This window comes from Callorhinus ursinus, unplaced genomic scaffold, assembly GCF_003265705.2.
Source record: "Callorhinus ursinus isolate GAN/ISIS: 27379988/994484 unplaced genomic scaffold, GSC_fseal_2.0 scaffold28, whole genome shotgun sequence".
Lineage (NCBI taxonomy): Eukaryota > Metazoa > Chordata > Mammalia > Carnivora > Otariidae > Callorhinus > Callorhinus ursinus.
Genome location: NW_027397090.1, coordinates 13297180 through 13320047, shown reverse-complemented (window position 1 = coordinate 13320047; position 22868 = coordinate 13297180). Strand labels below are relative to the sequence as shown.

At 44.6% G+C, this 22868-nt stretch overlaps 1 protein-coding gene across 1 annotated transcript in view; it reads left to right on the top strand.

Annotated features, from left to right (window-relative positions):
- The window catches only part of LOC112838587 (histone-arginine methyltransferase CARM1-like), a 183679-nt gene extending 162380 nt beyond the window's left edge, over positions 1-21299 (top strand). The window contains exons 8-13 of the mRNA XM_025891358.2: positions 2016-2097; positions 3304-3389; positions 5857-5946; positions 7797-7934; positions 16616-16705; positions 20761-21299. Of these exons, the coding sequence (XP_025747143.2) occupies positions 2016-2097; positions 3304-3389; positions 5857-5946; positions 7797-7934; positions 16616-16705; positions 20761-20770 (496 nt within the window). The 3' untranslated portion in view covers positions 20771-21299. The remainder of the gene's footprint in view (positions 1-2015; positions 2098-3303; positions 3390-5856; positions 5947-7796; positions 7935-16615; positions 16706-20760) is intronic.
- The last annotated feature ends 1569 nt before the right edge of the window (positions 21300-22868 follow it).

Sequence of the window (22868 nt, the reverse complement as noted above, 5' to 3'; positions counted from 1 at the left end):
GATAGGTAATTTTTAATCCTCACAGTATACCAGCCTTGTGCTAAATATACACTGATGAATAAGAAAATACTTTCACTTTTTCAAAGATTTTATTTATTTATTTATTTTGAGAGCGAGAGAGAGGGGGAGAGAGAGAAAGAGAGAGTGCACAGGCATGGGGAGAGGCAGAGGGCAGAAGGAGAGGGAGAAGCAGACTCCCCACTGAGCAAGGAGTCCGACTCAAGGCTCTAGCCCAGGACCCTGGGAGCATGACCTGAGCTGATCAGACACATAGCCGACTGAGCCACCCAGGCGCCCCTAGAAAATACTTTCACTTTTAAGTGGGTTAAACTTAAATATTTTACTGTAACACAGGTTTTAAAATTTGTGATTGGGAACATTTGAGCTGAGTCTCACAGATGGAATAGGAATTAACGGGACAAAAGAGGGAAAAAGGATTTCTAGGCAGAAGGGAAAATAAGTAGAGGCTCAGTGGTGAGAAATTGTATGTGCCCTTCAGGATCTGTAGGTAGCTTGGTGGGGCTTGCTTTTCACTTGCAGGTTGAGAACTGGCTGTCGACTTAATGTTATGAGGCCTCCCTGCCTCTTTTGAGGCAGGGCCTTGAAGGCTTTGATTTTGGATTTAGAACCTTGCTTTGGCTGGTCTTTCCATCCAAATTGAGCTGCACCACAAATTTAAATTTTGTATGTTTATTCTTTGTGGTGCTGGTTTTTTTCCTGTCTTCCCTGCAGGCTGGCAGGCATAGAACTGGGAGAAGATGGGGAGTGATGAAGTGAATCCCCATCTGATTGGCAGGCTGTAGAACACACACACACACACACACACACACACTTATTAGGGAAGCTGCTTTTTAGTCTCAGGATAGACTTTCGATCTCTAGTGATAAGGTCTCCAAGGCTGCTTTCTGGAATTGGGCCTGGGAATTTGAATTTTTAAAAGCCGCCCCCCCCCCAAGTCCTCCCACAGCACAGTCAGATTGGGAACCACTGCCCTGGTCCCAGTGCTGACCTTGGAGAAGGCGGCATTCAGAGGATATAGCCAACTCAGGTGGTGGTAACGAAATGCCAAGCGCTGCTCACCATTCCTTGTGTTAATTCCGTTAATGCTTATATAACCCTACAGAGTGAGCGTATAATTATTCCCATTTCAGAGAAAGGGAAACAGGCAGAGTTCAGGTGACTTGTGCAGGGCTCAGAGCCCGTCACTGGCAGAGCCTGAATAAAGCTTCTCCTAATCCACCCCCGAGATCTCCTCTCTCAAGAGTGCAGACCACTCGCCACGCTAACACAGAGCACGTGCTGTGTTCCAGGCATGGTCTGGGGTGTAGTGGGGACGCGGAAGTAAGATGCGGCCCGTGGTGTGGCAGTAACTGCTTTACATCTGGCTCCCAGAGGAAGGAAGTGAGGGCTATAGCGTTGATCACTTTCTGTGGTCGAACATCACTGACCACAAGTTTGAGAAGAAATGCGCGCTGCGGACTGTGATGAACAGGCTCTAGTTCACTCAGCCGCCATGGCCAGTGCCATCAGGAAGCTGCTGGCCCGTGGCTACGGAAGAACCGAAGAGAGCAATCTGTTTTCTGAAACAGCAGGAATGTGGGGGCACTTTGGACATCTAAAGTCGTGCTCTGGGCTGGATAAGGAGAGGGTCAGGGAATTGTATTTCATGATTGGGACAGCATGTCACGGAGCAGGCAGCCACCTTGGGGCATGTGGTCAAGGGTGGGAACCCAGGGGCCTTCCTACCCAGAGATATCCTCCATAAACTTTCCACAGGTATTGTCCTTCACCTCAACTACATCCCCCGCCGCAAGTACACGTCCGCAGATTCGCTAGAGAGCCTTTTCTCCTCTGCTCTTCGCTCTAAACCAGTTTGCCTTCACGTGCTCGCGCACGTGTTCGCGGCTACCTTTGAGGACCTGTGAGGCAGCCTCCCAGCGTGTCACAGCTGTAAGGGGCTTGGGGACTCTGGTGAGGGACAAGGTGCATGTGGTTTTCTGTGCTCCCTCTTTCAGGTACCAGCAATCCTTCTATGGGGTCAACCTGTCCAGTCTCCGGGGGGCTGCAATGGATGAGTATTTCAGACAGCCAATAGTAGTAAGTGGGTGTCATTACACGCTCTCCTCTGTTGTGTTTATCTAAGGATTCAATTGCTCGCTCACTCATGCACCTGGGAGGTGGTGTGCTGCCAGCCTCTGCAAAGCCGTCACCAAAAAGAAGAAAGAGCTCCTTGGAATGCCATGTTCTCAAGTCTTCCAGCTCTCATCTTCCAATCAATTAAGAAAATTCTCAGAGAATGATGCTGTCAAAAGCAAGGAGATTTTCTGACTGCCTTTCAATAAGTAACTTCTGATTCCCTCACGGCCCCGACTCTCCCCATGTACACACTGAGCCCTCACACTTGTTCAATAATTCATATCTTCCCATTGATTCTGGTGGCCCAAGGCATAATAGGAGAGGAAGCTTTGTAAAATAAATAGCTTAGAACAGGAGCATCGCTGTCAAACAGATTGGGGTTTCAATCATGACCCCCTCTAACTGTGTGATCTTGGACAGCAATAAGTTGGTATTCCCCAAAACTGGCTTAATTACTGGCCCTCAAAAACTGCAGAGCCTGGAGCTAGAGACCCACTGCTGGAGTTCAGACAGTGTCACTTGAATCTGGTTTTTCTATCCATATCATTTATTTCCATTGCCTCTAATTTGACTGTAATCTCCCCTTGTGGTAGCAAAATGGCTTCAGGAACTCCAGCCTCAGATTGTTACAACTCTTAAGTCCCACAGGCGAGCCTACTTTTCTCTAATAACTTGGGCCAAAGCCCCAGAATTAGTTTAGATGGAGCCTGATTGTCCTCCCTTGGGTCATGTTCCTGCCTGTGAAACCATCTTCAGGGGAGAAGTCATGCACTGATTGGCCAAGCTGGGGTCGCCTACCATACCTGAAGCTGAGGATGGGCTAAGTTTTTATGGAACTTCTTGGAATGGGGGAAAGAGGTAAAATCTGGATTGTTGAAAACACACCAAACACCTGCTCCAGAAATATTGTGAGCACCGGATGATACAACCTAACAAAGCACTTAGCACTTAGGAAAGCGTGAAGCACTCCGTGCTTGGTGTATAGTAAGCATGGAATAAATGCTAGCCATCATTATTGATATTATTATCATTAAGCTCATGCCTTCCAAACCCTAACTCTTGTTGACTTAAAACACCAGGAAGAAAGCCAGTCCACAATTTTGCTTGGGTTCAGTTTATCCTGACAGAAAGATAACGTTTCTGCTTCTTTCCACCCCGCCCCACAAGGACACATTCGACATTAGGATTTTGATGGCTCGGACGGTCAAATACACAGTCAACTTTGTGGACGCAGAAGAGGCAGATCTCCACAGGTTTGTAACTACCAGTGTTGCTCTTGGTTTTGAAAATCTCCTCCGGCTCTCTCATCTGCAAAACTTCAGTGCAGGCTTTTGCCACTCACACAGGGGAGAGATCTTAGGTGGGAGTCACACCCAGGAATGGTGCAACAGTACTAGTCGCATTTTATTGCTAAACGAAGATAATGATGCTTCTTCCATAGGATTGTTTTAAAAGTTGTATGTGTAAAATTAAGTAGTAGTAACATGTACTTATATAGCCAGTTGGTCTTCTGAGCCCTTTACATATAACGACTCATTGTGTCCTCCATTGTGTTTGCTCTGCAAACAGTACTATTGTTACCTCCATTTTCCCGAGGACAGGTGTGAGACAGAGTAGGTTGCACAAGGTCACGGTATTACTGAGGAAGTTAGACCTGGGATTTGAACCATTCAGAAGGCTCCAGAGTCCAGGCTGTTTAACTTCTCACTCAGGCCAATAACATCAAGAGGAAGAGCTACAACTTTCTGAGTGCTTACCACATACTAGGTGCTGTGCTACGTGTTTCACAGGCCCTGACTCATTTTCAAAGACTGCACTCAATAAATGTTCATGTTTGTCCCCCTTCCGTCCACCGGAAGAGACTCTGAAATGAGAACTCATTCCCTGGATGGTGATAGGAACCCCCTTTGGATGACCTTTCACTAGTATTTTGCCTTTTTCTCCTTGAGAAGATCAATGGGCGTGTATTTTTTTTTTTTTTCTGAGTGCAATTTAAGACCCAGCCAGGTTGTCATTTTGCCTGGGCTACTGAGGAAGCAAGGGCCAGACTTTAGCAGGTGCAGCTGGGCAACTCAGACCATTACCTGTCTTGAGATCACAATGGACGAAGGGTGCTCTCTTAGCACAGGCTAGAACCTGCTGTGGCCCTAAGAAGAAACCTCCGTGGCTTATAACACAGGAGTCCTCCTCCCTGACACTCTGTGCACTGGGCACAGCTCTGGCTCTGAGTGGCATCACCCACCCCAGCGCACCAGCCTCTATCCAGAGCATCCCTCGCCACTTAGACAAAAAGAAGGAGCATGGCCAAGTATGTTCTGGCACTAAAAGCTTCTGCCCGGAAATGACCCAGCTCACTTCTGTTCCTGTTTAATGGGTCAAAGGAAGTCACATGGCTGAGCCTGAGCCCGGGTGAGTGGATAAATGTAATCCTCCCGTGTGCTCAGCTCAAGAGAAATGGCGTTTGGGAACAACTCTAGTAACTCCCACAGGCCCAGACAAAATTGACTTCCATCGGCTTTATGTGCTGCTCTGGGCCACCTCCTGAGTCCCTGAGAAGTTCTTGAAAATGAGCTCTGTCTCGGCTTCTGGTCATTCACTTACGTGTGTCAATTCAGCAAGTGCTTATTGAGATCTCACTAGGTGCCAGGTATGGTGCTGGTGCTTACACAGGCCCAAAAAGTAAGTTTTGAAAGTCTACCCTTGAAGAGCTCATAGTCTATTTAGGGGAATGCAAAGGAAAAAAAAAAAAGAGAGAAAAAGAAAATAATGGCAGTGCCATACCAAACAATTCTGTGTGATCAGCACAATGGAAAACTTGAGAAATGCTCTGACTGCCACAGGGTGAAAGAAGTTAGGGCTTTGGAGGCACCATAAATGCAAATAAGGTACGACCTTCTTTGAAAATCTTTAGAGCACTCACTAACATAAGTCTCCCCTCAGCAAGGGACGAGTAATATCACCTTTTAATTGTGAAACACTTTAAAAAGTTCACAAAGCACTGTCATCTATGTTCTCCCCCACTCCGATGCGCGCAAGAACCTTGCAAGGTTGGTGGGAGAGGTTTTGTCACCCATCGACAGATGACGAAACCAAGATTCAGAGGATTTAAGTGACTTTCCAAGATAGCATCTAGATTTTGTGTGCCTTTCCCACTCTTCTTTCTGCAGGGGGTAGAAACCACGGCCACGTCAGCGTGATGCTTGCTGCGGGCCCGTGGGAGGTTCAGTGGCCTCTCTGAAAAGTCAATGAACTGTGACAATGACCTTCCTAGCCTGGATGCGCCCCCTTGTGATCCACGTCTCTGTTGGGCGGCCCGAGCAGCCTTTCCCTTCTAAGCAGCAGCGTAGGGGGGCTGCCCGGTTCCTGCTCTGACTTCTGGGAGGACGGGTGTCGCCTGGGCCCTGCCTCTTCTTCCTCTCAGGGCTCACACCCCGCTCCGGATGCTGCCCACCCCCCGGGGAGTTCCGGGTCACTGCAGAGCGGTGATGTGATTCTTGCTGAGCTTTGTCAAGAAGCCACATGGTCAAATGTGTGGCCTCACCCAGGCAGGAATCACACACGGAGAGAACCCTGCTGCCGGAGCCGGAGTGCTTAAGAGAGAAAGAGAATATTCTGGGAATGTTCTGGCTGATCTCATGAAGGTGTCTTGTATGCCTGTCAACAACAACAAAAATAATTCCAAGTGTTTCTGCTCGCTCTCTCTTTTTTCTTTCCTTGCAGAGTAGAAATCCCCTTTGTGTTTCAGCTGACGCAGTCTGGCCTTGTCCACGGCCTGGCATTCTGGTTTGATGTGGCCTTTGTCGGATCTCTGTAGGTATCACCCCCCTTCTGGGCCTCCTCTGGCCCCGTGCCATAATGCTTACTTCTCTAGGTTTCAAGAAAATAAAGCACTGATGCGAACACAGCTTTGAAATTTTAGGGCCAAGTCGAAACGAGACTGTTTTCCATAGTGTCAGATCAACCCTGGCTAAAATACTGTGAAACCTCTGAAGGCAATTGGATTGGGATTTGAAGGAAGGAGAGAGGATCCGGGCTGCATCAGCCCCTCTTGGTCTTTTCCAGAATAGGTGGTGGGAAGAACCCCAAGCTCTCGCCTTAGCTTCCATGGCATCGTCCTCGTTATAGAACCTCCTGTGTGTGGGTGTACCCAGAAACATACCTTCCCCCACTCTGGTTCACACCTTCAGCTTCTCAGACTAGAGCCCTTCTTTAATGACAGGCAGGCATGGACTACTAATGCTAACGGCCACATTGGGTGACCTCTTCATCATGTACTCCTTCCCCCTCCTGAAAAGATTTGAAAGTTTAAGGGAAAAGAGGAGAAAGACCACCTACAAATTGGCTCTCAGTGCCTGGCGTTCCTTGTAAGGGCTGCGCCATTCCCGGGACCCCCCAAATCTCTGCTGTCCTCCTGACTCCCCTCCTCTCTTGCCAGGCTTTCTCGTGCTGTCCGACGAGTAAAGACAGTTGCTCTGGGTCCCATGACCAGGCAAAAGGAAATCTTTTGCAGTACACTCTCCTCTACTCCTTATAGAAACATCCAGGCTTGTCATTGCTTCTGTAGAGGGAGAAGGGCCCTTGGGTCTGTGATAAGGCTCAGGGAGCTTGGGGGGTTCAGGGAGGAGGAGATCCCTGGCAGCCTCGACTGGGCTGACAATCAGAGAGAAAGAAAATGATGTACGAGTCATTCCTACAGCACAGAAGCGTATTTGTCCAAGGGATCCATGCATTTGTTTCTCCGACTTTCCCCCAGTGAATTTGTTCCTGCAGGAGCAAGGGAGATAAGCTTGAAGTGGCTTGCTCCAAGGGGAGAATTTCTTTGAAGTTAAATGCTTTATCCTAAAAAGCTATAAAAAATTTGTCTTCTACTGCATAATATGCCTGAGGATATTTTGATCTAGAAGTGGTTTATATTACTTAGCGGTTAAATTTTATCAGATATCCCCCCCAAATCTTCAAGTCAAAATGGACCCTCTAGGAGCACCTTACTCCATCCAAACCCGAAACACACCCTGAGCCCGGACAGGTGACCTTGGTGTTGGAGGCACATCCAGATGTTCCCACCTCCTCATATGAAAGGAAGAATATCCATTTAAACATACCCATGCAGGATGTCCGAGCTGGAAGGACCGTAGAGACCATCTGCCCCAGGGGCTTTTCTGGCTTCTAGAAGCCCCACCAGGTTCCCTGAACAGGTTGGCATGAGACAGTGAAGAGGCCAGACTCCCGACTTCTCGCCCTGACAGACGTTTTTCAAACAAATCATTTACCGGTTGAACTCTGTTACCTGTTGGGCTTCTAATGAACTTTGATTCGGAAGTACAGATTGATTGAGTGGCCAAGTCCACAACTTGGAAGCCTGGCTCTCCAGCGGTCCTCTGCGTGACGTTGGGCAAGTCCTTTAACCTCTCAGGGCTTACCTCCTCGAGTCGTTGTAAAGACTTAGTGGGATAATATGCATGAAGCTCTTGGTGCAGCACCCAGCACATGGCAGTGACCTAAATTGAGCTATCCTTTTCTTCAGATAGGTTCTTCAGAACCTATCCAGTTCCATGAGTTCAAAACCCCGGAAAGCAACTCTCAACCCAGGTCCCCAGGGCAGTCCGTTAAATTTGGGCCTGGAAACCTGATTGGCTCTTCACTCTTCTCTTGCCCCGCAGGGTAACCGTTTGGCTGTCAACAGCCCCAACTGAGCCTCTGACTCATTGGTATCAGGTGCGGTGCCTTCTTCACACTCCTCTCTTTGCCAAAGAAGGAGAGACCCTCTCAGGGAAAGTGCTGTTTGTAGCCAACAGACGGTAAGCAGGAGAGTACAGACGGGAGACCACCTCTGCATGCTGCCCAGTGATGGGGAAGGGGGTGCAGGAGGTGGGAGCCTTTCCAGCACCTAGACATGGACGGGGTGCTTTACAGAAGCCTCACTGACTTTGCCAGGTGCACTCAGCTATGGAGCCAGCCGGCAGACGTCCCCCCTTGGGCTCAGGGCGGCAGGGATGGGGAGCTTGGGATAACTCAAGGGCAGTGTTCTCCACCTGACCGCAGAGGGAGGAAGGGCATCCATCCGCTCATGGGAGCGCTTGCCAAAGGCTCAAATTATCAAGTGCTTTAAATCCCACATCAGCTTCCTGGCCTTCCTTGCAGCTAGCCACACACACCCCCCCCCCCCAAATTTAGCACGGCAACATCGATCTGTACCCAGGGGGACAAGCACTGCAGGATCGGCCGCTTACCTCTGGCAATGGGTTTCATGAGGCCTCGGCGGCGATTACTTTGATTTCTCTCATTTTTAAAATGCTCTATTTTCTTTCACCTTGCTGGAGCTTCTCCTGGGTGAATCAGAGGAGAAAAGAATAGCAGAGTGGTTCAAGGACTCTCCGAATATTAAGGGTACTCAAAGGTCATCCCGCTCCACTTCCTTCCTTCCCTACCTCCCCCCCCTTTCTTGTGCTTGTGCTTGAATACTCCTGTGACAGAGAGCTCACCACCTCACATATCAACTCTCGCATTTCTGAAGTCTCAGTTTTTTCCATTACAAAAACCTAACACGTTCACATGTACATTCAAAACTACAAAAGTGTCTAGAGTCCACACACACTGCCACCCCTCACCCCACTCACCAGATGTGACCCCGTGCTCCATATCTTTTCAGGCGATTTTCTGTGTATGTACTAACCAAAAATCATCATGGGGTTTTTATTGCTGTTTTACAAGCAGACTAAACTAGCAGTCTCCAACTTAAGTTTTCACTTAGCAGTGAGTCCTGAATCTGTGCAGATAGATTGCTTTGTCATTTTAGTAGATGCATCAGAGGTGGATATACGACATGTCTTTTTTAAAATCGCTGATTGATTGATACTTGAGTTGCTTCTGGTGTTTCCCTTTTTTGGCCATTACACAAAACTCTGCACTAAATATCCTTGAACAGGAAGTTCACACAGTGGCAAGAATATCTCTACGTGAGATCCCTGGAAATGGAAATGCTAGATCAAAGGTTATGTGTCTGTTGCACTTGGACAAATACTGCTTTTCTCAGTAGTGGCACCAACTTCCACTCACACTGCAGCGGACAGCCTTGTGCATTTCGGCACGTCATTCCCTGCACTGCCCATTACAGGTCTTTATGGTTTTTGCCAGTCTGATAGATCCAGAAATCATTTTTAGAAGTTGCATCTGGTTGTTTGGTTTCTATCTCCTTACGACTAAGGTTAAGTAACTTTTCATACGGTCTTTGGTTATTGATGTCAGGTACTTAGACATCTCTGATGATTAAGGTACTTAGACATCTCTGATGATTAAAAAGTGACTTTTTTTTTTTAAAGATTTTTATTTATTTATTTGACAGTGAGAGAGGGAACACAAGCAGGGGGAGAGGGAGAGGGAGAAACAGGCTTCCCGCCGAGCAGGGAGCCCGATGCGGGGCTCGATCCCAGGACCCTGAGATCATGACCTGAGCTGAAGACAGACGCTTAACGACTGAGCCACCCAGGCGCCCCTAAAAAGTGATTTGTGCTGTCAGTCCTATCTACCACTTGCTATTAACCGCACTCCTTTATCTTACTTCTGCTTCTGACGTCTGTTCCAACCTCCACACAGCAGTTGTTTAAATATTTGGAGAGTTCTCCCAAAATCCTCCCAGTCTTCCTCCGTTGGCTACCATCCTCAACTCCTCACTCCTATAAGAGTGATTTTTAAATTGTTTGAGATTCTAAGTCCGCCCCCTCTGGAAAGTTCATGGAACTTTTCTGGAAAGTGATTTACAAGAAGGACGTTCCTGTGGCATGAGAGACATGGCAGTGTTCACATGGTCTGTTTTCCTCGCCTCACACTCTCTCCCCTTCGGTGCTGCCGCAGAGGCATCCTGCTTCCTGCAAACATGGCTGCTCTGTGCATGTCTAGGTGGATCTGCCGTGTTGCCGTTCTAGACACGTCTTTGCCCAGGAGCCTTGCCCGCCCCAATTCCTGCCCAAGATGCTACAAACAAGGACTAAAACTTGTGCATTTCAGAAAACTCTCCTCATCTTCAGGGCCTGTATTTTGGGGAGCATTCTCTTAGGTGGGCTGCCCCTGGGCTCTCTTGCTTCGCTTTGCACTTCTGTGCTTTTTCCCATGTGGCTTACAACCAATCTCAACTGCTTTTGTAGCCCTCATGCATAAGTTAGAGCGGGCGGATTTTATCTTTCTCCCGGTTGGACAGAAAAGGAGGTCTGTGGTCTGCAGTGTCTTTCTATTCTGCTTGTTTGGGGATGGCTTCCAGGAGCAAAGGTGGAAAATGCTGATTTTTTACCACGTTCATCCTGGAAGTTACCACTTTCTCCCTAAATCCTCATAAACCACCTATTTAATGACCAGTTCTACAGGAAAAAAAAAAAAATTGCTCAGGGACAGTACCCAACATCAGCCTGCAGTTTGGACTTGCCTTTTCTGCTTAACATTCTTTTGCTTTCAAATATTTCTTTGTTAAGGTACCTTAGGGTATAATTAGGTGAGTGAATTTAAACCATCTTATTGTTTCGTTACTTTTTTCTAACATATCTTGGGTTTCATCCTCATCAGTCGTATTTTTCTACCCTCCTCTCCTTCATTCCCCTAGTAGGGAAGAAAGAGGCAAACCATTCACATCACATACCTGTGTTGTGACTCTCGGGCTCCTCCAGGCCTCCGTCCCTTTCTTAATGCACAGATTTATATTGCTAGTATTTGTCTTTATGTGAGCTTCCTAGAAAGAAGGCCTGGGTCTTCTATGGGGTATCCTTCCTCACTTCATATGCTTCCGAGTTTCAGCAGTGATGTGGAATGACCACCTGAATGAAGAAGTCATAACTGACGATCCTTCTCTTAGTAAGAATTTCATCCGGCACAACTGAAAGAAGATGCTAAGATATTATGGGCCCACAATACTTTGCAGCAAGAAGAAAAGGAGGGAGGCGGGAGGGAGGCAGTTCTTCATTATATTAGGCCAGCACCCTGGTGTAGTGAGAGAGGTCAGGTTTGGGAGTCTGATGCATCCTGGTTCTGTCCCATCTCCTCTGCATGTGGTTGGTGCTTGAGTGATCTTGGACAAGTTAATGAATTTCTCTAACAGCAAATTATAGTGATTGTGTCACCAGGTTTTGGCAGATATTAAAGGAGAGAACATAGTATGGTCATCAATACACAGTAGGTCCACAGAAAATCCTATTTTTTCCTGCGTATTCTCTTTCTTTCTCATATTATATCTCATCAGAGTTCTTGCTTTAAAGTTCTTCTCTTCCTTGGTATTTTCTACAACCCTCAGCACTTCCTGAATTGTCAGTGTTTTGATGCTCTTTTCAGTAAGGTGCTACTTGTTTGTCCTGCCTTTGGAGAGGGTCACCCCCTTCCTTATTGTCAAACAGTCTTTTTAAGCTCTGGCCTCCTGGGAGAGCGTGTGCACCCACACACGTGTGGGCAGTGGCTGCCCTTTCCTTTCCCAGCCAGGGCCATTTATGATTGTATTGTTAGCATTTTCTTTTCCACAGACTCGCTGTCATTCTGAGGCTGTCGTTCGTTTTGGTGCTTGGGACGATCAAACAGAACTCACCTTGCTTAGGAACTTTATGAAATTTATATCCCTCCAGTTCACAGAAGTGGCGTCCATGAAGCTTTTTGGTCAAGCTTTTGGTACCTATGAGTAAAAACATTTATATTTGCGTCCTCCCAAGTATACTAGCATTTATCTTTTAATTATGTGAGTATACTACAATAAGAAGAGAAAGCATAAGACGAAGTGCTCAATATAGAGATATATGTATATATACGTATGTTTATACATTTATATACTATAGACACACGCATGCATAGACATGTCTCTGTGTGTGTATATATATATGTGTATATACACATACACATAGAAATTTATGTAGCATGTATCTCATAAGATACAAAAATAGAAATAAAAAGAATGAATGTAGAGGCACCTGGGTGGCTCAGTTGGTTAAGCGGCTGCCTTCGGCCCAGGTCATGATTCCAGGGTCCTGGGATCAAGCCACTTCAGGCTCCCTGCTCAGCGGGGAGCCTTCTCTCTCTCCCACTCCCCCTGCTTGTACTCTCTCTGTCTCTCTCTAATAAAAAATTAAAAAAAAGAATGAATGTAAAAAAAAAATATATATATATACACATACATAAGCTGATTTTGGGTCTAGCTCATCCATTTACCCTGGGCCAACATTTTTTAGAACATAACTTAAAACTTTTGGATCTCTGGGGCACCTGGGTGGCTCAGTCGTTAAGCGTCTGCCTTCGGCTCAGGTCATGATCCCAGGGTCCTGGGATCGAGCCCCACATCGGGCTCCCTGCTCCGCGGGGAGCCTGCTTCTCCCTCTCCCGCTCCCCCAGCTCATGTTCCCTCTCTCACTGTGTATCTCACTGCCAAACAAGTAAAATCTTAAAAAAAAAAAACAAAAACTTTTGGATCTCTGTGAGGGTTTGCTGTACTCAGGTTTGCCAGGGAATTTGGTACACAGGGAGTTTAATGAGATTTGTTTTATGAAACTAGGAGAAATGCTGACCAAAGAGCCTAAAGCTTCTGAAGCTCCAAATGCTGCTCCTAATGGTCATCACCGAACTGCTCCATCTTGTACTCAGCTTCACTTGGACCAAATACCTATATGTTTGGACAGCTGAATCAGAAGGAACTGTAGGGGAAGCTTTCATGCCCGATGAGGTGCAGCGAAGTAAGAGTATTTGCTGGCACAGCTTTACGTGATGTTTCTTTGTTCTTCAGTGTTCTTCAGATTCTTCTAGCTCTGGCCCATGTGTCCATCACATGCTTGGTATTGACTCGGTCATGTTGGACCCCGTAATCAGACTCTTACTGAACCATCCCACCTTAGCAAAACCTGAGGAACTAGGTGAGCCTCACATGTACCTTAACTCGTAGCTGGCGATTAGAACCCAGCATTTACCTAGTGAATTCGCTAGTGCTCAGTAGGTGTTAGGTGAACAACTGCGTTCGCATCCTAGGGCTGACAAAATTAAAAATCAGAGCTCCGTATTTTCTACCATACCCCAGTGTGTCATCCCTCACCCTCCCTGGGGCATGCCTAGTCAAACCCCGCTGAAGAAAACGGGGTGAGGTCTATACCAGTGAAGTTCTATCTCCTTCCTTCGCCATCAGTAAATCCTCAGCGACTTGGGCCATTTTCTCCCCAAGCTTCCTGCCACTTCTGTTTCTCCATCCCCTTCTTCCCTGGTGGTCAGCACTAAGCCTGTCCCTCTACGGTACCGTCTGCTTCCTCTAATAAGATGAAATTATCAGGAATTACCACATTCTCTAGAAAGACATGCCCTGCATATGTTGTTCTCAAGTTTCCAATCTCTGCCTAGTGACGAAAGAAACGTTGGTATACGAAGCAATGATTTTGCACTCAGTCCTTGGACTAAAGTATGTTCCGTGTATGTCACTTTCTCTGTAGATTTAAAATGACTAAGTCTGGGCAAGAACTAGGTTTTTGTGGGGCTTTTTTTTAAAGAATACACATTGCTACATAATTGGTTCAAAAGAATTAATAGTTAATTTAGGATCCTGTATACACAGTCTTGAAAGATTCTCCATTTTTTTTAAAGATTTCATTTATTTATTTGACAGAGAGAGAGAGACAGCGAGAGAGGGAACACAAGCAGGGGGAGTGGGAGAGGGCGAAACAGGCTTCCCGCGGAGCAGGGAGCCCGATGCGGGGCTGGATCCCGGGACCCCGGGATCATGACCTGAGCCGAAGACAGACGCCTAACGACTGAGCCACCCAGGCGCCCCAAGATTCTCCATTGTTGGTTGCTTTATCAACGTTGCACATTAATTACGGAGTTTGGAGTTGGCCTCCTGGGTGTTGTGGTGCCAGGATGACACTGCTCCTGGGATAGAAGAGCACATGATTTTTCTGCAGACTTCGGGAAGGGCACGTTCTCCCCTGGTTAGATGAATCACTATCAAAATAGCCTGCCTTAAGCATCCTCCCCGTCACCCCCGCACGCACACGGAAGGGCTTTGAGAACAAATCTCAGCTCTCACTCACCACGCTGAGCCATGACCTAACATGACATGAAGCTCTTTTTGCCTTCCATGAGGGAAGCTAGGACTCTGAGGAAGGGTCAAGGAGAGGAGTGGGTTGAGAGAAGTGAGTATAAAGTGACAGTGTTATCTGGCGTCCTGAAAAGAGCCTTGCTGAACACCCTGTGGCAGGAACTTACTGATCATTCTTCCCGACCACACCTGGGGCCACGCAGGTCTCCCTTGTGCCTTATATGCATCCGTGGACACACACATTTGCACAGACCTCGGGGTCCCCCATTTCTGCTTTAAGTCCTATATTAATTACTTCAAATATTATTAAGAAGGTGTCTTTCCTTTGGGAAGAATATGCAGGTGTGTCCCTCCCTGACTTACCTGTGAGGCTGATTTCTCAGCCTTTCCATGACCAGGGTTGCCCCTCTCCTGAGGAGCTTGGTGTCTCCAATGTCTCGCTTTCTCTGCATCTACCTTCAAGTATCACAAATGCAGTGAACTACTGGATGTGGGTATCACGGAAGAAACATTTTACAACAGAGTAGTTTGGGGCTCAATTATAGGAGTTGAAACAGAATCAAAGGACATCGTTGATTTTTTTGTTTTAATTTTTATGTAGGCCTATCTTTCCCTCTTACTCTGCAATTGGCCCCGATAAAATCTAGAACTGGAGCTACGGGTTTCATAGGATCTGACATTATATATACACCTTCCCAGGCCACTATTGGTAATGACAGGGTGGCCTTTGTATCCCTTAGTAATTTCTGGAATTTGAAACGGAAGCCAAACCGTCAAGGAAATTCAAATTAAAATAATCAATAATATGTTAACCCCAAACATTTAAAATATTAGGGATTGGAAGATGTGTAATGAAATTAGCACTTTTATACTTTGTAGGTGAGGAAGTAATTCAGTCCACTTTCTGGAAGACATCTTAGCAGTAGGTATTGGAACCTTAAATGTCTACGTGCTTTAGCCTGGTGAGTCTAACACTAAGAATTTATTACAAGGAAATAATCACTGATAGGACATAAAGATGTATTACAAGAATGTCCTTTACAGCAGAATTTCTGTCATAAAACTAGATTTTTGTTACTATAAGTAATAATATGTTATTACATGTTTATAATATGTTATAAAAATATAAATATTTGACAGTGGGGAATTATTAAATATACTGTGCTATACCCATATAATAATACTGAAAAGTACGTTGTCAAGAATTACAGGATGGGGCATCTGGGTGGCTCGGTCGGTTAAGCGTCTGCCTTTGGCTCAGGTCATGCTCCCGGGGTCCTGGGATCCAACCCTGCATCCGGCTCCCTGCTCCGTGAGGAGTCTGCTTCTCCCTCTTCCTCTGCCCCTCCCCACCATTCATGCTCTCCCTCTTGCTTTCTCTCTCTCCCAAATAAATTTTTTTAAAAAAGGAATTAGAGGATAAATGCTTACTTATGTTAAATCAGATTAGGAGATATGAAGGAATACTTTAGATGATTTTATTAAAAATTTACATTTATAAAAAATGATACAAAAATATGGTAAGAAAATACTCTATAGTAGAAGAATCTTTGTCCAGTGACGTTACGGATTATTTTACTTAATTTCTATTTTTCTTTATTTTTCTGTTCTACAGGGAATATGGAACACTTTATAATCTGAAGAAATACATATTTTTTAAAGATTTTATTTGTCAGAGAAGAGAAGCACAAGCAGGGGGAGTGGCAGGCAGAGCGAGCATATATATGACTAATAAAAATCCCATAAACATAATTCCTTCGTTTTAGTCGTCAAGGATATGTCCTATTAGCTGTTCTTATCAGCCAGTTCTCACTAGAATTACATGAGCCTTCATCTGGGGCCTCTTAAAATCAATCACATTTGTCAACTGTCAGTCCGAGATTTTAACTTACCCAGTCTTTGCACAATTAAGATTGTTTTGGTACCTCAATGGGTGACTCACGAAGTACCTCTGTTAACTAAAGCCATTTCTGGCATTGCTGTTGGTAAAACCAGAAACACCATTAACTTGGTAATTTTTTAGATCAAGAGATTATAACTGCCAAAGTCTTCTAACAAATAAATATTTAGTAGCATCCAGATAAACACATATGGCCATATATAAGATGGCACCCATGCACTCTTAAAACCTTCATGAATTTGATAAGTTCTTGATAGATTTTGGAAACAAGCTGAGGGTTGCAGGAGCGGTGGGGGGTGGGAGGGAAGGGGTGGCTGGGTGATGGACACTGGGGAGGGTATGTGCAATGGTGAGCGCTGTGAATTGTGTAAGACCGATGAATCACAGACCTGTACCCCTGAAACAAATAATACATTAGGTTAATAAAAAAAAAAAAAAAACTCATGAATTAGGTAGGTATGTGTAGAAAGCACCCTCAATGTATGTGAAGATAACTGGTCTTGTCAAATGATGGTTTTTTTGTTTTGTTTTCTGTCATCCAGACAGAGCTATGACATTCAGATTGTGGCGCTGGTAAACCAGACAGGCTTCAGATCGGGGAACATCCTTGATTTAAAGAATCCTTTCTTTAGGTAAGAAATGCTCTCATCCATTTCACACCCATGTATATAAAATCTCAACTGACCTCATGACCTGGTAAAGAGAGTCAGACTAATTCCATCTTTCCTATGAGGAGAAAAAGCATCCACTCTTCCTCTCTGAGGAGACTTGGATCTTGAGATGGAATTGAATGTTTTCTGTTCCATTAAATGGAATTCAATATGTACCAATCTGATCCTGGAACAGGGAGCACTGGAGAGTCCTGCAAAGTGAACTCTCATTCCACTTGAGCTCTAATGAGCTGTGTGACCTCAGGCAAAGTCACTTCCTTCTGGCATTCGGTTTTCTCATCTGCAAAATGTGGAGTTTAAATCTGGGCTCCTCTGACCTTCCCTCACTAACAGATGATTTTATGTAGCAGTTATTCCAGTACATCTAAAACATCAAGTCCATTGAAAACATGTTTTTGAGACCTTTTTTGAGATCATGTAAGTCAGGACATACCTCTCTTTAGAAGCTATGCAGATTTTTTTTTTTTTTTTTGATGCAAAGAACTTGCCGCAATGAGATGGACATGGCAGATGTTGCTGGAAAAACTTCCCATTTTTACACCTAGTCAGTATGAGTCCACTCACAATCCACACATGAAGTCAACCCCACAATTAAAACCACCAGACACTGTCACTCTTGACTTCCTTATTTAAAAAAAAAAAAAAAAAGACTTTTCCCTCATATTATAATGTCTCCCAAGGCTTTTATTCAAAGCATCATGTCTCTATAGTACCGAAAAGCCTAGAGAAGAAACACAGGAAACCAAACCAGAATTCTTTGGCAGAGATAGGAAAATGAAATGGTGACCTTGACGCATGGGAGGAAAAAAACAGGCAAGGCTGCCATTGTTTACGTTTTGTGCAAGTTGTCACAACAGTGGGAATCTTTAAAGCCTATTCCCGTTGAGGGATGGGGATGCCATCTTTAATTCTGAGGGAGGAGGGGAGTTCTCCCTCCCATCCCCCTACACAGTCCTGTCATGTAAAGTCAAGGGCACAGATTGTGGCCCCAGAACATGCTGATTGTTCCCTAGGACAATTTGACCTGCCTAGGCCTCAGTTTTCTCATCTGTGAAATGGGATAAAGAACACAAGGATGTCCATACCATGTCCAAGTACTTCACAGTTGACATAATGGGTGTTCCGTAATTGCTAGTTTCCTGTCTTTCTCCCTTTGCTTACTGGTCTCTGCGCTCTTACTCTCTCAGTAAGTAAATAGATGACGAAATGTAGTTCATTCCAGACAGAATCATTTGGACTTGGGGATAGAAAATGAATTTTCGTGGGGTTTTAGAAAACCCCCATTTTGAGTGCAAGAACCACATGAACTAGTAACTCTTGAGTCCCACTTCACTTCATCTTAGAAGAACAAGATTTTAACCAAGAAACACGGGGACAGGGCCTGGGCCTTGGCCTTGGCCAGACCTGCCTTGCCCAAAGGCACAAACACAGTGGCCACAAGGTCAAAGTGAGGGCTGGTCCAGGTTGAGTGATACTCAAGGCCACAGCACTGTCCAAACACACAGACTGTTGAGTGGGGGTGGGGGGGAGCGCAGATGCCCTTCTATCACTCAGCACCAAGTCTGACTGATGTATTTAATTAATTAATTAAGTAGATAAGGGTGCTTAAAAATGTGACTCCCCTGGGAATTCCAGATCTTGATTCTTATTTTTCACCAACGCTTTCCTAATGTCTAGGCCTCAGTATCCTCAGTGAGGATGTGTGCTAAATGACCAAATCTTTGAAGAGCACCTAGCAGGTAGTAGATGCTCAGTTAAATGTTCAGCTAGGGTAATGCCCTTCTGCTCCCCAACAGTCAACTCCAGTCTGCTATTGAAGAACCTAGAAGCGGCACAGGTGTGTGTGTGTGTGTGTGTGTCTGTGTGTTGGAGAACTAAAATAATTGGCATTACCCAGAGGAATTATTGGTAATTTTCCATCAAAATAAGTAACTTTCACTCCACCTGGCTTTTTATTCTACCCATTCTTAGGGCTTAAAGTAGACTTACACACAAAAACAAAAGATTCATTTTTGTTTTTTGTCTGATCCCTGATACCATCTAAAAACATCTAATGTGGCATGCTAAAAACATCTCAAGATCAACAAGTTAATTACTAAAAACATGAACATCCACCATTACAGTCAACTGATTTTCGACACAGTTGCAAAGACAATTAATGGAGAGGTGATAGCCTCTCAAAAGTGGTGCTGGAATGATTGGATATCAATATGCAATAAAAATGGTGACCTCCCACCCATATCTCACACCATCTATAAAAATGAGCTCAAAAGGGATCCCAGATTGAAACAGAAAACCTAAAAATATAAAACTTTGAGAATAAAACATAGAAGAAAATCTTTGTGATCTTTGGGTTAGACAAAAATTTCTTAGATATGACATAATTCCTGAAAAGAGGAAAAGGACAAATTGTCCTTTATCAAAATTAAAAACTTATCTTTGAAAGGCACATGATGAGAATGAAAAGACGAGTTACAAACTGAGTGAAAGTGTTAGGAAATCACGTATCTGGAAAAAAAATAATACCCAGAATATAAAAAGAATGTACGCTATAATATTTTCAAAAAAGCCCAATAATAAGAAAACAATTTTGTTAAGGGCAAAAGATTTGAACAGACCTTCCATCAAAGAAGATATAACAGCAAATAAGCACTTAAAAAAATGTTCAGCCTCATTAGCGAACAGGGAAATGAAAATTAAAACCATAGTGACATACAGCTACACAACTATGAGAATGGCTTAAAATAAAAATTTGGACCATACCAAGTTCTGGTGAAGACGTGGAGCTACCAGCCTTCTCATTCATCTTTGGTAGGAGTACAGAATCGTACAGACACTTTTGAACATAGTTCGCCAGTTCCTTCTATAGTTAAAAATGCACTTACCAGATGACCCAGCAGTCTCACGTATAAATATACGTCTGAAATTAAACTGTATTTGAATGTTTATGGCAGCTTTATTTGTAATCACCAAAACTGGAATCAACTCATGGAGAATGAATAAACAAACTATGATCCATCCAGACAGTGAAACGATTTTCAGTAATAAAAAGGAGAGGAATACTGATACCTATAATAATACAGATGAGTCTCAAATAAATTAAGCTAAAGAAAGTGAAAGAAACCAGACTCAAAATGCTACATAATATACGATTCCACTTATGTGACATTCTGGAAAAGGCAAGACTACAGATACAAAGAATAGCTCAGAGCTGAGCTTGAGAAAGGGTTAGCTATGAAGAGATGTGGCAACAGTTCGGGGCAGTGGAACTTTCTGTATCTTGATTGTCCTGGTGGCGGGACATGTCTGGATGCATTTGTCAATACTTGCAGAACTACAATAAAGAGGGTCAATTTTACTATATGTAAAATTTTTTCTCAATGGCATGAAAACTTACCAAAAACAAAAAAAACAAAAAACCCAAAACTGCATAAAGGGATAGCAGAAAACAAACGAGTGTTGGGCCAGACAGTGACAAGGGATTGGATGTGAGTGTTGTTTACATTGAGTAATCTGGGAGGCTTCTCGGACGAGGTGGCAACGGAGTGGCGACTTAAATGTCAGGAAGCACCTGGCATGGGCAGATGTGCTAGCAGAGCCTTCTACAAAAGCACAGTGAGGGCAAAGGCCTGAGGCAAAACAAGCCTACCGAATAGCAAGAAGAGCTGGAAATAAATTGGTGCTTCGTCTTTGCTGTAAACCTATAAAAAAAAAAAAAAAAAAAAAAAAAAAAGGAAAGGAAAAGTTCTTTCAGTGAACAAAAATCTGGATCATCATCTCAGATCTGAATTTAGGCTATGCATAATCAAACTTACTAAATATAGTGGGTAAATATAGATCTAAGGCTGCCCATAAAAACTCCAGGAAGGGCACGGGAGTGGGAAGGGGGGGGCAGGGCACGAGGAAGGATGGAGGGAGCAATAGCAAGAACACACAGCTGGCTTGCCTGCCGGGAGCTTGGGATCGAGACGGAACCTATTTACTCCGTGTCATAGAAATCACCTTCTCTGTTTTAGGTTTGCTTAGAAGAGAGCCACAGCCAGTCGATAAGTAAAATGAAGGCCCGAGAAGTCCCTCAACATCCAAGTTCACATTTCATGTTCCAGATATGCACTCTTAAGTTTTACAGGGATGATTATTAGGTTGATTTGAATTCACATTTTTTTTTTCTAACTCTAAAATAGTGCATCCTCATTTTATTTTGTTGACAAGTCTATTTCTTGGTGCTTCTTAGACTGGCTCTTCACAGCTTTCCGCATGTCGCCGAAGAACACTTTTTTCTGCATTTGTGGTTCCTCTTTATTATTGTTTTAGTAAAGCCAACAGCTCTGCTTTCATTCTTGAAGTATTTACAAAAGAAATTTAACAAAAGCCTACCTCATATTTATATGTATGCCTATGTGCGACATAACATAAGAGCATGTTAGGAGTGAGCTTCTATGTACGATTTTAAGCTGTTTTTCACAGTTTCAACCGATCAACACTAGTTTCTAGCTCAGCCATGTGTTAAAGAATTTTTGCCTTATTCGTGTAATGGAATAATAGGACGTCAGGAATGCTCTTCATTGGTAATATTTGATGACTTTGTATGTAGTTAAGGAAATAAAGATGGAACCTTTGTCAGTTCTTTTAGGTTTACAATAAAAATGTACAGTGTGAGACACCAGTGAGGCCTCTGCTTTACTTTAAGACATTTGTTATATGTCACACGTCAAATGGTGATGAAAGATGATCTTTGCAAAGAGCAGGTTTTCCCCTGGCCCGGACAACTCTTAAGAAAATGGATGGATGTCACATCAGCACAACAAGCTAATGAAGTCCACAGCAGCGCGCTTACTCGGAGGTGGGGGAGGGAGAGAAACTGGAAGAAAACCACAAGGACATGTCCTCACCAGCCAGTCAGTCACCCACAGCTGGGAGCTTTCCACTCTGCTGCTTTGGCTCATTCTGGCCGCTCCGTTTGAAGCAGCCTTGCCTTTCTGTCCAGCCCAACAGTCTTCCTTACATCACTGCGGGGCTTCCCATCCAGTGAACCCTCACTGGCATGCCTTCTGCCACCTTCCACACTCACTCAAAGGATGCTTTCCTGCCTTTGACACATCTCCTGTCCCTCCCTTAGTCTAACCCTTTCTTGCAGCTCTGTATCCCCTCATACCCTAAACACACACACACACACACACACACACGTCTTTGTCTTCTATTAACCAATGTCTTTGTGGGTTGGAGTGAGTCCGATTCACTTTTTAATTTCCTGCAGTGCCTAAGGGTAGGTCTCATGCGTAGGAGGTGCTCAGTAAATGTATACTGATTGAGTACATAACTTTATCCTGAAGTTAAGAGTCATTGTAATTATGGAATCAGGCCTGACAACCTCCTAATCACCTTTCAAGCAGAGTAGGCAGAAGCTGGGAAACCCTGCACTGCAGAAACACTGTATTGCTGTCCACACCAACACCACCCACACCCGAGGCAGACATTCCTTTTTTTTTTTTAATTGATTAACATAATGTATTGTTTCAGAGGTACAGGTCTGTGATTCATCGGTCTTAACACAATTCACAGCGCTCACCATAGCACATACCCTCCCCAATGTCCATCACCCAGCCACCCCATCCCTCCCACCCCCCTCCACTCCAGCAACCCTCAGTTTGTTTCCTGAGATTAAGAGTCTCTTATGGTTTGTCTCCCTCTCTGGTTTAGTCTTGTTTCATTTTTCCCTCCCTTCCCCTATGATTCTGTCTCGTTTCTCAAATTCCTTGTATCAGTGAGGTCATATGATACATGTCTTTCTCTGATTGACTTATTTCACTCAGCATAACACCCTCCAGTTCCATCCACGTCGTTGCAAATGGCAAGATCTCATTCCTTTTGATGGCTGCATAATATTCCATTGTGTATATCTACCACCTCTTCTTTATCCATTCACCTGTCGATGGACATCTTGGCTCTTTCCACAGTTTTTATTGTGGACATTGCTGCTGTAAACATTGGGGTGCACGTACCCCTTTGGGTCCCTACGTTTGTATCTTTGTGGTAAATACCCAGTACTAAGGCAGACATTCCTAACTGATCCCAGCACTCATCTCCACCCAAAAGGACAGGCCCTCACCGTCCTTCTGAACCC